The sequence below is a fragment of the Phasianus colchicus genome, chromosome 8 (assembly GCF_987193195.1).
Source record: "Phasianus colchicus chromosome 8, bPhaCol1.hap1.1, whole genome shotgun sequence".
Classification (NCBI taxonomy): domain Eukaryota; kingdom Metazoa; phylum Chordata; class Aves; order Galliformes; family Phasianidae; genus Phasianus; species Phasianus colchicus.
This window is the reverse complement of record NC_143443.1, coordinates 17,043,702-17,059,071: the sequence shown is the minus strand read 5'-3', so window position 1 is coordinate 17,059,071 and position 15,370 is coordinate 17,043,702. Positions and strand designations below refer to the sequence as shown.

Genomic DNA, 15,370 nt, shown 5'->3' with positions numbered 1-15,370 from the left:
ATTCCAAGGAGAGGGCACTGGGGGAGCCCAGACAGACCTAGAAACAAAGGAGCTGTTGCTTAGAGCTGCATGATGAAACCTTTCTCTGTGAAATCCGGACAATCTCCCCATTTATGTGTAAGTGGCATTTGGTCACAGTTTTTGGGCAACATATGGAAACTGTTTAAATTAACTGTATGAGCCATACGTGAAACAGATGCATATTCTTGAGTAGGCTTTTGTAATTTACGTTTGAGCAAGTGAAGGGTGCATCTGGCTTGCTTGGTGAGTGGCAAGCACATCCTCACCCACATATAGTTAAGTGCTTGAAGTGAAACAGAACCAAATGTTACAGGATGTATACTGATAAAGACCAACTTCTCACCAGCAGCTACTGCATAAATAAGATGAATAGATATAATAGCACTTGATCCTTCATTGCTTTCCTGACTGCTCACTGCTGGTACAGTGATTAGTAATTAGGGGGACATGAGACCTTGTTGAAGAAAGCAGAACTGCTGTGGCTTTTGAATCCTGATAGGAATTTCATATGGGAAAAAAGTGCACCCAAAAGTGTTGCCTCTAACTGGAGCTGTGATGACATCTGAACTTGTGGAGATCTGTACATTGGGAGGACTGTGTTGCTACACAGTCCTATGTGCTCATTGTGGTAGTTGAAACAAGACAAAATGGCTTTGAATATAAAGAGCATTGACTTTATATGTGCCAGCTGTTACGGAATAGACCAAGGTGATAGCTGCTGAAACTGTGGTGATGTTTGTTGTGGTTTTTGGGTGGCTGAGTTCAGCTGTGAGGCAGTAACACTGAAAGACAAGAATGAGAGAGTTTATGGCACTGCGTTCACAAATGCAGTAAAAGAAGAATTCTGAGATGAGTGCTTTTAGGGCTGACTGACAATGAAACAGATTTTGGAGCATCAGAAGGAATCATCCAAAGGCAGACCATGGCAGCGTATGAATCACTGCTACAGCAGCAACATGGATCTGATGTGCCATACAAGAATGTTTGTACAGCAAAGCATTCATTTCTGGGTATGTTGCTGACAGTTATGCCTCACCTCCAGCACTGGGTGCGGGTCTGAGTGCCACAACGTGAGAAGGACAGAAAGCTGTTAGAGAGCATCCAAAGCATGGCTATGAAGATGGCAAAGCATCTGGAGGGGGAGGTGTGTGAGGAGAGGCTGAGGTCCCTGGGTGTTTGCTCAGCCCGGAGCAGAGGAGCTGAGGGGAGCCCTCATGGTGGCTGCAGCTCCTCACAGAGATGGAGGGCAGCGCTGAGCTCTGCTCTGTGTGACAGCAACAGGACCCGAGGGAACAGCATGGAGCTGTGTCAGGGAAGGGCAGCTGGGGGTAGGGACAGGGTCTGCACCAGAGGGCGGTGGGCATGGAACGGGCTGCACAGGGCAGTGGGCAGCCTAGGCAGATGTTGAATTACCTACAGACGTCTCAGTTTTCAAAGGCGTTAGGCTTTGGTGGTTAGAGTGTCACCAGGCAGTTGCAAGGGAACTGTGTTCCTTCATAGTTTTGCTGCTGGTGGGTTTTTTTTCTTTTTTAATTTTTTTTTTTTTCTTAATTGTGATCACTGGACTTTATTCTTTCCTATCCCTCATCCGACATGCATGTAAGCTGTGCAGAGCTCCCTGGGCCGCAGTCTTGCAAATGTTTGCCATTTGCTGCCACTGCTGTTCTGTGAGCCCTGGAGTATGACTAAGGCGTGTTAGGGGTGCGCGTTGTGCCACTGCAGCAAGCCCTGGGGTTGCACTGAGCAGTCTGACTTTTCTGACACAGGTGTTGGCAGCACAAGAAAACTTTCCTAGATTCCCCTCTCCTCCTCTAGCTCAGCTTGGGGCTGAAAAAAAAGGTTCTGCAAACAGGTGCCTAGAATTCACTGCAGCACAGGTGGTAAATGTGTCCAAATGTAGAAACAATGTGTTCTTGTAGCAGAAATGTTGAGTCATGGCCTGAAGCGGTGACTGAGCACCCAGTGGAAGGCAGGGCCAGTCCAGGGGAGCTCAGGTGCATGCAATGTACCTGAGTGACCAGAAGGGATGGAGCCAGGATCTGCTCCTTACAGACCTCATGTAAAGGTTGGCAGTGAGACAAGGGTGTTTCTTCAGAGATTCCTGTGTACCTGAGGCCTTCTGAAGGTAAGCAATTTCTTTCCTTTGTTTTTGTGCCCACAGCTGTTGCATTTGAACAGTCCCGGCTTGCTGCAGCCAGTCGTTTGATGTCTTCTCTCTGGCAAATGTTGATGTTTTGGGTTGCAGACAGATGTAGGTGAAACATCTCTTGTGCTTTGAGCTCTCCTTCTCGTTTTGTTCATGCATTTCTTTGAACAGTTTTTGCTAGTGGTGAGACTTATCAGGAAGCATCTTTGTCACATGCATTGCTCTAGTAACGTTTTGCGTGTTGCAGGGGGTGGAGCGCTTCATTTTGCATATTTTTAACCCTTAAATACTTGTGGTGAGGCCAGTCCAAGATAGTGGCTCGATTCTTCGTGAGGAAGGGCTGTGCTCTGCTGTCAAGGTGAGCAGTTTCTACTCTACCTGCTTGAGGTGCTGCTATGATTTTCTGAGCATGGTATCTCCTTCAGATGAGTGTTTGTACAGTTTCATTTTAAAGGGAAAAGGGAGGGAAGGAGATAAAACCTGTTGGTCTCTTGGTCTCCTCTTCTGGATTGTTGTTGTTGGGAAGGAAAGAAGTATTTTTCTTGTAGTTTGCCCCTTATCGGTGCAGCATAAGTGCCATTTTTCATACTGGATCTTAGCTCGGCACATGCCTGGGATAGTGCTGGTGTCTTATGCAGCCAACTTGCTTGCTTGATTTCTCTTCTAAACTTGTGGTGTTAGGTGTTCTACTGGATTAAGCTACAACACACAGTCACTTGTTTTGTCTGCTATTACTACTTGCTTTTTCTTGACACTGTGATTTCATAGCTTGCAAGAAATTCAGTCCTGTGGGGGTGCCAAGCCTTCTGCTCCCTGGAGTGAGCTCAGTGCTCCTGTGAAGGTCCTTCCTGGTTGGCATTTGGAATGCGGCGTTTGCCCATTTCCTGAGATCTCATACAAGAACAGCTTTTTTTTTTTTTTTTCTTCTTTCTTTTTTTTTCTGTTCTGTTCAGACACCTATGTGTGGCTTAGGAAATAAATTCTAAATAAATTCTAGTATAGTCAGGGGGTGATTTGGGGTATATATTCCAGGCTTCCACAATGCCATTCTCTGTCTGCTAATCTCATTCTGATCTCTTCATTGTTGTGTTTTTGGCAACCAAAATTCTCCTCCCAGGCCTGAGAATTTAACATCAGCACATTTGCATGACTGATCAGATTTGTCTCGCTTCTATGATGACATTGTTTCTATGGAAAATTAATGGATTCTCACGTTGTACTTTTAATGGCTGAAACCAACTCCCTTCCATCCCCAAGCTCAGAGGGGAAGTCTCTAAACAGCTCAAATTAGCCATCCTCCGTAAATAGTTCCCATTTCTTTCCTACCTTCTGTCTGCTTTCTTTGCTTTTTTTCCAGTAGTGCTGCAACACTCCTCTCCTGGTGCTGGTGGATGAAGAACAATGAGTAAAATGAGCCAGTGTTTGCTTTTCTTGTCTAGCCCGTGAATAGATGTGATCTATCATGAACTACCCCCTTTCATCCAGCACTGTGGTTAGAAATTGTTAGCCTGTCTTTAAGTTTGCTCCAAATGGGCTGGAGTTCTACCTTCCTTTTTTTTTTTTTTTTTTTTTTTTTTTGAGGATATAGCTTAGCTAATGGTTCTGTTCCTGCTCATTTCTGTGATGAGCCTTTGTGTGTATGTGCACGTGTGTATTTTCTGCATGCTTGCTTAAGATCACCTGTTCCCCAGCTGCATTGTTTGGGGCTTCAGTCAGGTGACTGCATCAAGGAAAGAGGGCAGGTTTTGCAACAAAATCTGCCACCTGAAGAAGAACATCTATCTCCAAGTGATACAGTTTAAATGAGTTGTGATGGTTCACTTTACCAGTCATGGCTGGTAAAATGACTTTAAGGGGAGAAAATGCTTAGCTGTTGAAGTACTCTAAGTGAAGTTCAGGATTGCAGCAGTTTTAATTTTTCACCTACATCTCTAAGGTTGTTGTTCCTCAGCTTCATTTGAAAGAATGAATCCAGGGCAAGTCCCATGGTGTGTGAGAGTTATCTGAGGAGAAGAGCTGACTGAGATTGATTCCTACCAGAAGACTGAAGCTGATGGCCGAAAGGTTCAGGAAGTCTGTTTTGTGGGACAGCTGGTGAGGGGTATGCAGTGTTTTAGGTCAAGGTCTCCTGACCAATGGTACCAGGAAAGTATCATTGAACAAGGACCTGAACCTCAAGACATCAATTCATCTTTGAAATGGGGACTGTGTTCTTGGCCTCTATCCTGCAACTCTCACTGTCATACCTGAGTCAGAAACTGCTGTCATGCAGTCCCCATGCCTGCCCTTGAGGACACATTTGAAACAGGTCCACAAGACTTAACTCTCTGCCCCATTCCTGTCTTCTCCAGCGAGCTTGAAGGCACCCTTTGTGCAATCACACAGCAGTCAGGCCTTTCCACTTGCTCCTGATCCAGATGAGAAGGGCAGCTTTTGGGCAGAGCTTCTCACCCTGCAGCTTTGAGCACCTGTCTGTATGTGCTGGGGTATTTCTCCTGCTCTGGGTGTATGCGCTCAGCAAGAAGCTGATGGCCTTTGCATATGAGTCCAGAGAAGAAGAGATGTGTACTCCTTGCGAGACAGTGTCAATTCTGACCAAATGCTTGTGGAATTACTGACAAGTGGTGGAAGATGTCTCTGAAAACCAGAGTCTATATCTCTTACAAGGTGGAGAGGAGGGATTTTGAAAGGAACTTGTTTCACTTTGCAGCTGTAGAACTACACTTGCCTGTCCTTTTCCTAACCCAGACTTGCCTTGTAGACTTGTGTGTACTTCCTGCCAAGGATCCTGCTTTCAGCCCTACAAGTCCAAGGTGGGGTGGTGTGTCTCTTAGAAGGTAGGTGTGTCTGTTGTGAAACTCACCAAGCTGAACTTGGTGTTTTTGTGTTCTGATTGTAGACCTAGTTATCTGAGGTTAGAAGATCAGACTGCTACATCAGGCAGGAGGTCGTGTTTTCTAGTGAAATGTGTTTTGCCTTAGCACTTGGGTATTAAGGTGTGCTGCTACAGACAGAAAAGTACGGGGAGCATGATGTCCGAGTTAATTACAACAAAAATGTTGTCAGTAATATAAGTTAAAATGCTGAAGATATGGACATAAAGTGGTTGATTTGAATTCTTGTGGTATGGGGAGGGAAGGGCAAGAGTGAATCTGCTTTGTACTGACGGGGCCTGGGCTGAAGCAATCTACTGTGCAAAGTGTTACTTTTCTGGATGTAGTTGTTGCGTGAGGCTTTGGATTATATTAGCGAGGATAAAATGCCTCCAAGTGAAAGGCCACAAATCATAACTGGGCCAATAGGAAGGGAAAGGGGACTGTAAAACAGGAAATCAATTTAATACTCTGTGGGTGTTTGCAGCGTGCTCACCCTTCCTTCAAATTGCCAAAGGAAAGATTAATTAAAGTTATATCGAGCAGCAAAAATGATGGAGGGTGTGCAATGGGGCTTGTGTGGTATGGCCCTCTCCATAATTAATTGACAAAGGCACACTTGGATTTCATTATCCAGAACCTTGCTGTCTCCTTCTCTTAAAGGGCAGCAGAAATGATGCTGTATTTCCAGAGAGGAGCGTTTCATATGCTCTTGGGGAAGGTGAAGCAGGGAGGGAGGGGAAAGGTGCTGCCTCTTGTCAACAAGCACCTTTGTCAAGTGCCACTGTGCTCTCTTTGGAGACTATCATTTAGGATCGGAAAACAAAATGCATTTTTCTGTTGATGGTTTTGGTTCCTGGTTTCCACTTCCACCGTGGTTGACAGCTGTATGCACCATGAAGTGTAGATTTTGGCAGGGAATGGTGATGGCTGGACCCTAGACTTCTTGTCTGTCTGCTGCAACACGAAGCTGTGTTGTGGGAGGTTCAGATTGGGTTAGGAAACTGTTCTTCAGGAGAGGGTGGTCAGACCCTGGAACAGGCTCCCCAGGGCAGAGGCCTCAAGCCTGTTGGAGTTCAAGCAGTGTTTGGACCATGCTCTCAGACATAAGATTTGAATTTTGGGTGGTTGTGTATGGAGCCAGGAGTTGGGCTTAATGCTCCTTGTGGGGTCATACCAACTCAGGGTATTCTATGATTCTACTTTTTAAAATTTATGCTTGTTTGTTTTGGCAAGAGCATCTTACCAGTATGTTGGCTTACAGGAAAAAAATAATACAAGGTCTTTTTTTGAATGACCATTTGTTTTTCCTCTACATGCCTCTAAACTGTGTAACTTGGAGATTGAACAGATCCATCAACGCTAGCCCTATTTAAAAGCAGTTTCCCTGCACTGTCCTGTACAGACCAGGAAAGTGCCAGATGCTCAGCTGACAGGTGTAGGTAGCTAGTTAGCACTTGTGAACAAACCGGATCAAAATACATTTGTTTATGTGTCCACAGTCCCTTCTGGTCATCTGTTGTCTACCTACATGTGAAATGTGGCCAAGAAGTGCACTGCAAGCTGTGTACAGCTTGTGTGGGGGTCCATTTAGATATGAATGGGCAAAGCTGTCTTGTGTCAGCACTGCAATGGGATATGCATAGTCATCTAAAGGAGATAGCAGTGTGCCAGAATGTTAATTTGATCACATAACTCAACTTCCTTTATGAGAGGGTTTAAACTGGCCCCTTGAATTTTACACTCTGCGTTACAGGGAAGTAGCATCCTTAACCCTGTAAGTTGCTCCGAAGTATTACAGCAGACATCCTCTTGTAGCACTTCTATGAATAGATGGATGTTCAACCATTCAAGTGCCCACAAATGGAGCTGATCTGCTGCCTGTGGCATGGATTTTGTGCTCTGAGTTCACAAATGCCATTCTGCATCACTCATACTGGGAGTGGATTCATAGAACACCGGACAGAAGTGCCTACCTACCATGAGGCATGCAAAAGGTGGAAACCTTGAGTGAAGAAGCAGCCAACAGTAGTAGGAAAGTTATGAATATTATAAACAAAGTCTTTCTCCTAACCTAATTATGACAGGCAGTATTGCTCATGCCACTGATTTTTATTTTTTTTTCAGCTCCCAGTTAAAATAAGGCAGCATGCAGCCAAGAGAGGGTATGAGTTGTTCCTAAAGACAAATGTTATGTAAGCTCACGCATGTGCTTTCAGCTTTGGATGAATACAAGCCCAAAGTGTGTGTTTATTACTGCTTTGTCACCTTCAGGGAAAGGCATTCATTGAACGTAAATGCTGTCTCTTGCAGTTAACTTCCCAAGAGAGGCTGCTGTGGGAATGCTACATGTGATAACTTAGTTCAGATTTCTGCAGAAGTCTGAATAGGGCATCAAACGCAGATTCCCATGATGTTTTGATGCTCTTGAAATGTTTGTTGTAGTTTAGAAGCGGGCCATGTTAGATGTTATTCCACAAACTGACACTCTGAAATGAAATGTGGTTGTTGGGCAGGGAAACTTCTGCTTACTGAGAAGTGAATTGTTAAGTCTCTCTTGCTGGAGAACCATGCTTGTGCCAGACAGCAGGCTGGCTGTAGGCACCTTTGCTGTATGGGCTTGTTTGCAGTAGAGCCTTCAAGCCAACTTATCCTCAAGGCTGGCCAATGGGAAACTTCTGGTTGTTCCTACTGAGGAGAAACAAACTGATCCAGATTGAAGCATAATGGCTTAATGTGGTAGTCTTGATATTTTCCTCTTAATTATTGCTGTTGTTGCTTGTTTCCCCTTCTATTTTGGCTCGTGATCTGGTCTTATTTCCAAAGTGTGCGTTTAGGATTTTTTTTTTCTCTCTTCTTTCACTGATTACTGCCTTATTTTGAGGCTTTTCTCTTTTGTCACACAGTTGTTATTTTGCACAAGGGAATATCATTTTCTTCTGTAAGGTATGAATATTTGTCAGCACATTTCAGAACACTTTCTCACTGGTTCCTGTATCTGCAGGTGATTCAGCAACAACAGACTTGCATGTCAGTACATGAGCAGAAAGAAAAATGAATATGCTGGAAATTCACTTTGATCTGTTGATTTATTTATTGCTGGAGTGCGGAAGCCCTAATGAAAGTGTGGCCAGCCCTGAAAACTGAATTTCTAGCACACATACCTGTCAGGTTGGGAAGCATCAGCAAATGCTGAAAAGTAACTTGCAGGCTTTTGCTAGTGCATGAATAGTCATAGAATAACCCACCTGTATGTGCAGCCAGCACTCCTTGCCTACAGCTCTTGTTGACAAGGTGGGATGCTGGCTTTCCCTTGCTATTCTGGCACAGTACAGTCACTTCTGGAGCAACAGGAGTTGATGCCTTAGGATCTTTCCATAACACAGATTATGGAGAAGAGATTTGGATGGGGACAAACGCTGCCCCTTACACATGCATGTATTGTTCAGACCGCATCCTTTGATTGCACTTTCAGTCACAAACAGCTGATGTGGCTCATCACTTGAGTGGCAATTAGTCTGCTCCTTGTGTTACCAGACCGTTGCATCCATCTGGCCACAAAATTGGAGGTGCCAAGGTGCAAATGCTTTTTCCTTGGATGTTTTCTACTGACTCTCGCATGCTCAGGTAGTCAATCATGAGGCATTCCTTCTTGGAAGCTCAGCTATCATCTACACAGAGAGGTTGTGAACATCACTGGAAACTGAGATTGAGTCATGAATGCTGCTGAAACAAATGTGAGGCATCTGTTCGGATTCACATTGCTATTTGTTTTCCATGCTCGTTGCTATACTGTGCTGCAGGAAATCTGCCAGGCAGGAGTGAAGTCCTTCCAGCAAAAATGTGTTAAAACTACATAGAGGAACTGAAATAAAAGTCTGTCAGCAGGAGCTGTGCCAACTGGCTGCAAGCTCAAAAAAGATTCTTGAGCTGATGGCATAGACTAACTTAGCGTGCTTCTGTCCCCGCAGAAAGAGGGTTCCTTTGAATCAGCTGGTGGAGTATAGTCCTCAATCTAGGTTCACATCCTATTCACCACCTAAAACCTCTCCTTATTTAATCAAAGCTTCAGCCAGTGAGGCCCTCTCTGAGGAGGAGTGGGACGGAGGTAGTTTTCCGGGCAGGCAGAGCATGCCTGTTTCCAAGGTTGCTTTTTCTAAGAATCTATTGCAGCTGTTCCTGATGGGTGCCTCAGAATTCCTGCAGTCTCCCATGGTGTCCAGAGGCCAACTGCTTTGTAGCTTCCTGTCAGCAGGGTAAATCTATGGACTACGCTGATCTTTTAGTGCTGGAATGGAGCTTTCCTGTGAGAAATCATGACAGGCAAATGGGTGAAAGGCTCCTAGCCTTGGTCTGGAGGCTGAGATCAATTCAAACACAGACTTTGGTGATATTTTTCAAGTACAGTTATATTCTTCTGTTAGTATGCTTGTGTAAACTTGGGGCTGATGATGGTGAGGCTGAAAGACAGCTGTCCCTGTGTATTTAGACTGGAAGAGATAAGTCTGCCTGCAACAAATACAATGTTGCATTTTGTTTGGGTTCTTATTCTTAGGAGTAATGTTATTTTTTTTCTACTTTGTTGCCTTTGAGGGGAGAAAAAAATATAGAAAGGAGAGATGCTTTGTTAAAGGACTGGAGTAAACATGGTTTATGGGACATGATTTTAAACTGTTGCAAACACTTTTGTATTGACTGGGCATAAGAGACAGCGGGTTTTCTTCCCCTGAATTCCAGTTCCGACTTAAAGCTAGGGAAAGAAGATACGAGTAGGAAGAAGTAAAAGAGGGAGAAAGAAGTTACTTGAGAGCACTGTGGGAAGGAAAAGACCAGGGGGTGGTTTGCAGAGGAACGATTTTAGGAAGAAGATGCTCTGGGCGGTCACAGTGCTTTGGAGATAGAGACTGCCAGAGCCCCCCAGGCAGGTTACTGTGCAGTGCAAACACCAGCACGTGGCTTGTTCTACTGGGGAAGAAATGTTCTGAAAACAAGGACAGCTTGCAAGACTTTTTTTTTGGTTGGATGATGGATTTGTTTGTTTATTCCTGCTTTGCCTCAACAAACAAATGGTTTCCCATTGCACACACTGGGGAGCGGTGGGGTTAAACATTCTGAGTAGCTGATGCAGACTGCTAGTCCGGCGTGGAAGCAAACTCTCTCATATTAACTGCATCAACCTCAATAAGGGCTGCTCTGTTCTAACTATCCGGAGCGATTAATGCATCATCTTAAACAAAAGCTGGCACACTACTGCGCTGAGTGTTAAGAGTTTGCACCTGGCTGTACGCTACAGAGACTTCTGCCAAGAGAAATACTGCTTTCCAAGTTTGCTAGCCTGCTGTTAGGAGATTTTAATTTTTGTTTTTGTTTTCTCTTCTGGAAATCCTCCCATGTTAAATGAAAAAGGAGACGTTGGTAAAGGAAATCAGAAGGGATGCTTTCAGAGGTTTAATTCGCCAGAAGTCTCTGAACTTGTGACCCTTTAAAATAAAATACTTGTTCTTTCCTGTGGGACAACTCCGTTGGGGTGGAAGCAAGCATCTTTCAGGCTTGCATGCCTTTAGGAAGGAGCCTTTGACAGCACAGGAGAAGTTGCAGTGCAACATTCTCGGCCAGGATTTCCAGTGAGGAAAATTGCTTAGCTGGCTCAGGACTGTGATAAATTGTGCTTCCCCTTGAGCATGCTCTCTATAGAGAGCTGGCAATAAATGCTAGGGAAATTTGACTTTTGTAGTGGGCCATCTTTCAGGATGATGCATAGCTTTGTAACAGAAAGAGATTCCTGTGCTAGGGCTGGGAGAAAACTGTTTTCCATTGGGAAAGAAAATACAACAATTCTCTTTCTTTAAATCCATACCACAGCTTCGGCATGTACTTACTACCTTGTCCTGAAAAACAAACTATGCAGTGCTAATGGAAAAGAGCCCCTGAGAGCCTATGGTGGTGGAAATTACTCTGGGATTGAAATGGTACTGTTGATTTGTGTTAGGGTGGGGAATGCATGTCAGTCTGGCCAGTTCAATAGTAACCCACTGAATGTGGCTGGAGAAAGAATCACATGGCATGGGATGCTGTTTGCCACATTGTTCTGAGCAAGTCATGGATATCTGTATGGATAAAAAGTAATCAAATTGCAGTCAGAGGAGAATATCACCCCATTTCTTTCTCTGGCCATTCCCAATCAGCATGCTCTTGGCCAAGCTGGTAGACTTGTTAGTTGGTGGTGAGCTGATAGTATTTTATGTTCTCCTTTGTTCTGTATGAGGAAATTGGTTGTCAAGATATTGGGGAGAGCCTGAGTTGTGCCTTTTTTATAGGCTCTGTCCTTGTTTTAATTGATGTCGGTGCATAAATTTGTCTGCACTATGGAGTCTTCTGGAGCTGTTGCTGTATTTCTGTACTCTGGATTTTGGTAGTGCTGTTAAGGAGACACAGCCAAAAAGCTACAGTCAGTCTCCTCCAAGGCTGAGTCCTGCCTCCCATTCCACTACTATGGCCAGATAACCCCAGGCAGACAGAGGGAAAGGGAAACAGCTGAATCCCTGCACTCCTACCAGCTCAGCTGCTCGTGGCAGCTCTTTGATGGGGTGATGTGTGGCAGCTGGGATGTGCCCTGTAGCAGGCAGAGCTCCGTAGGAGTTAACTCTTTATAATTCAGTTACCACAGATGCAGTTTTCTGATGCGGGCTTTTGGTTCGCTGAGAAGCGAACATCCTGATATGTTTACTGACAAGACCAAATGAAACGCAAACTGATGAGTAAAACCTGGTGGGTACTTAGGCCTAACTTACTCTGATCAGTGATGCTGCTTGCTTAGCAATGGGACAATTTTTCTCTCCAGGAATGTAAATATTGTTGGTTGTGACTCCATTGCATCTGGTCACTATTGCTGAGAGCAACTCTGCATTGATCCTTGCCTGACTTACTGAGTTCTCTTGAGCTGTACCAGGAATTAATTTCTCTGTTGTTTATTTGGTGTGTTTTGTTTTCTTTTTCATCAACCCACACAGACTATGAGTTTTAACAGCTCAGTTCATAACCTTTTTGTTATCTCTGAAGGATCTGTTCTCTCAACTGCTTCATCATCTGCATTTACTTAGTTGCATTTTTTTCAATACAAACCTGTGCAGGGTCAACTGAACTCTTACAGGGTTATCTTTTATTTTTTAAAGGGTTTCCAGTCTTTTTTTTTTTTTTTTTTTTTTGAGCTTTGAGTGTTGAGGTATCACTTTATTTACTTGATTTTCATGGCTTCTGGCTGAAATTCAAGGATTTTTACAAAACTAAAAACTCTGAGAACTTCAGTCAGGGTAACTAATCCACAAGAGGACAAATAAATGACATTTCTTCAGCTAAGTGGAAATGGTAGGCTGGTTCTGTGGTTGGATCTAGGCCAGTTGAGCACTGTGTTGGTTGAACATGTGTATTAGGTCCCACAGGCTGACAGTTCACGGTTGTTCTATTTTATGCAAACTATTAACCTGAGATGGTGTGGATGCAACATCTGTCAGAATCTGAGCTGCACCTTAGCTCTCTCCTTCACACCGACTAGGGAAATACCCATAACTGCCCCTTGTAGGCTTTAATGGACAGTGAACACCACCTCCATAAAGTTCGGTTGAGAGTCAGTCCTGCAACAAAATGTAACACAAGGCATTTCAGCTAATAAGCTCCTTTCCGTGCACCTGCACAGTGGTTCAATTTTAATACTGTCACTAGCCTCCACCAGTGCCCACTGTCTCTGTACTTATAAACTGCTGCTGCGTATTACCTTTTTCTGGTCCATACAGTTGCAATAGTCTGCATAAGAATTATACTTTCCTTCCAAAATAAAACTAATTGCAGTTTGTTTCTCTCCAGCTGCCTTTTGGGGTGATATCGCTTTAGATGAAGATGATTTGAAGCTGTTTCAAATAGACAGAACTGTTGACTTAACAAAGCACTCAGCTGGCAACGCAAGACACACTTCAGGTAAGGGCAGCCCAAAGGTGACACTGCCTTCCCTTCTTTCACTTGGTTTTATTGTCAGATGGCAAAGAGTTCCATGTCATTCACGTGGCCTATTCTCGCAGGTAGGGAAATGCATACAGGGAGAAGCTAGCTATGTAATTGGGAATGAGAACCAACGCTGAACTTTGATAAAAACAGTCAAGATTTGCACTGAGGGCAATCATGGAGCCTTTCTGTTTGTTTGGCCTGAAGGAGTTTTGAATTTACAGCGCTGATTTCTTCCTTTGAAGAATTGCCTCTGCAAATTTGGAAGGAAATTTGATTGAAACAGGGACATTCAGCTTGGCATTAAATTTAACTATTACTGTTCTCCCCTCTTTTCTTTTAGTCTTGACGAGTTAAAAACTAAAAAAAAAAAAAAAATGCATTAACCTAGGTAAAACCCATGGATGTCTTGCACATCGGCTACCCTTGAAGATATTATGTACTTGTTACAGATTAACAATCTTGATTTTTTTGTAAAGCCAAGAGATGGGTAATATATGCTGATGTTACTTTCTGCCCCTACATAGCTCTTTCATATGCTCAGTTTTGTGTCAGACTGGACTAGTTTCTTGAGTCAGAAGCTCTGCTTTGTCTCCATCTCTAAGAGTATCTGAAACACTTTGCAGCTGGCTTGGAGAGTGTGAAGAGACTCCCTGCAGTATTGTAGCCTCTCATCCATTTTATGATGGTAGGAGAACTAGTTGGAATCTGAGCTTTGAGGGACACTCGTGGAACTGGACACAGAGTAGGTTGGGACAACCTTATTTTCTCTCTGCTGCTGTGCTTTTAATTTAGCAAGTAGGGTGAAAAGTTGAGTAGAGACTTGGATCAGTGGGGCAGACCTGATGTCTGTGCATCTCAGCTCATTTTGTTTCATTCACAAGGACTGGTAGCTGGTTCTGAATCTTTGTGACTGCCTGTCTTTTTTTTCAGAGTAAGTCCTATTCTGGAGTTTGGTGTTATATCTTCCTGTTAAAATAAGTCAGAAAGAAAGATGGCACATCCATCTCCCAACACGGATGTATACTTTAATGTCATCATACCTAATCTAAACTCATGCTGACTCTAGAACTCTGTGTGGAAGGGGTCTGCGCATTTCTTACTATTACTGACTGCTTCCTGTAAATGTGTTATTGTGTCACTTACCCTGTTAATGTTGTTTTGAGTGTAGTTCATTCTCGAGTGTTAGACTATTAGGAGTCAGTTGCCTTTAGAGCAGAAGGTAAGTCAGAGAATGAGGACCAAGTAGGTGGTCATCTCTTCTATGTCTCTTTGTCAGCTACCAGTTCATCTGTTCTATGTCTCTTTCTCAGCTACAGGAGTTAGAAGATATTTCTGTGGAAGCAAAGCCAAATGCCTGCTGTGGTGATTTTTATAGTTGTTGAATCTGAAACATTTTTCTGTGCTCAGTACTCGCGCCAGGCGTGAATGTTGTAACCTACATCTATACTATGTAAGGCAGACGGTGGTCTCTTGCAACCATGACTTGTGTTGTGTAATTGGGCTTTATGAATTAAAGCCCAGGCGGTGCTCCATGTGATGGGCATTAGGGGAATTGTGACTCTGTGCTCATATGGCAGTCTCCTCATCACTGGCAGACTTGGTTCCTCTCCATGACTTTCAACCCCTGGAAGTGCAAGCTGACAACTAGCCAGCTCCTGGGCCTGTCATAGCAAGCTTAGCTTTCTGCAGAGCATGCATAGAGGGGTCTCTGTATTCACCTGCTCTGCAAGGGGGCTCTCTACGGGAGAGGAGGAGTTGATTCTTCTCCTATGGGGCTTGCTTGACACTTGTGAATTGTAAGAGGGTGGTCTATATGGTGGGGATTGGGGTCCATTCTTCCCTGCGAGAAAGTCCTGCTTTCTGTGTTTTTTTTTTTTTTATTTCCAGTGGGAAGAATGCAACCTCTGTACAGAAATGGTCTAAGACCTTTTATGAGTGGGTCCCCTTGAATCATAACGTTTCAGAGTTTCCTAAAGCTGTTAATCGGATTAGTTGCATAGTAGGGGAAGTACTTAATATGTACATACACACAAGCTCTTCATATCTGGGAGCTGCAGTTCTGAACAAGCTATTAGGCCAGGCATTCTTCTTTTCTGTGTCCCCAAAAAATGCTGTTTGGCTGAGAGGAGTGGGAGGAGGGGTGAAAATAGTGCTATTTGACACTCTAGGGCTGTTCATAAATGCAAACCCTACTAGCTTGTGTAGAACATCTGCAGTTGTTAAGCTCCAGAGGAAGAATGAAGTTTCCACATTTGTATGGGTGATGGTTCTCCAGTGAACATAAAGACAGCTAGGGATGATTTCTGTAAAAGCCTTGGCTGATGAGAGCTGA

General features: G+C 43.9%; 1 protein-coding gene across 2 annotated transcripts in view; it reads left to right on the top strand.

The window, feature by feature from the left end:
- Nucleotides 1-15,370, top strand: part of TLL2 (tolloid like 2) — an 84,323-nt gene that overhangs the window by 17,321 nt on the left and 51,632 nt on the right. Inside the window, exons 1-2 of one of the 2 annotated variants that reach the window (XM_090145092.1) lie at nucleotides 11,734-11,808; nucleotides 12,901-13,011. Coding sequence is in view for 1 of the 2 variants with exons in the window: in XM_090145089.1 (XP_090001215.1) it covers nucleotides 12,901-13,011 (111 nt within the window). In the remaining variant the exon portion in view is untranslated. Of the gene's footprint in view, nucleotides 1-11,733; nucleotides 11,809-12,900; nucleotides 13,012-15,370 lie in introns of those variants that run through there. The other variant, XM_090145089.1, reaches the window with a different exon arrangement.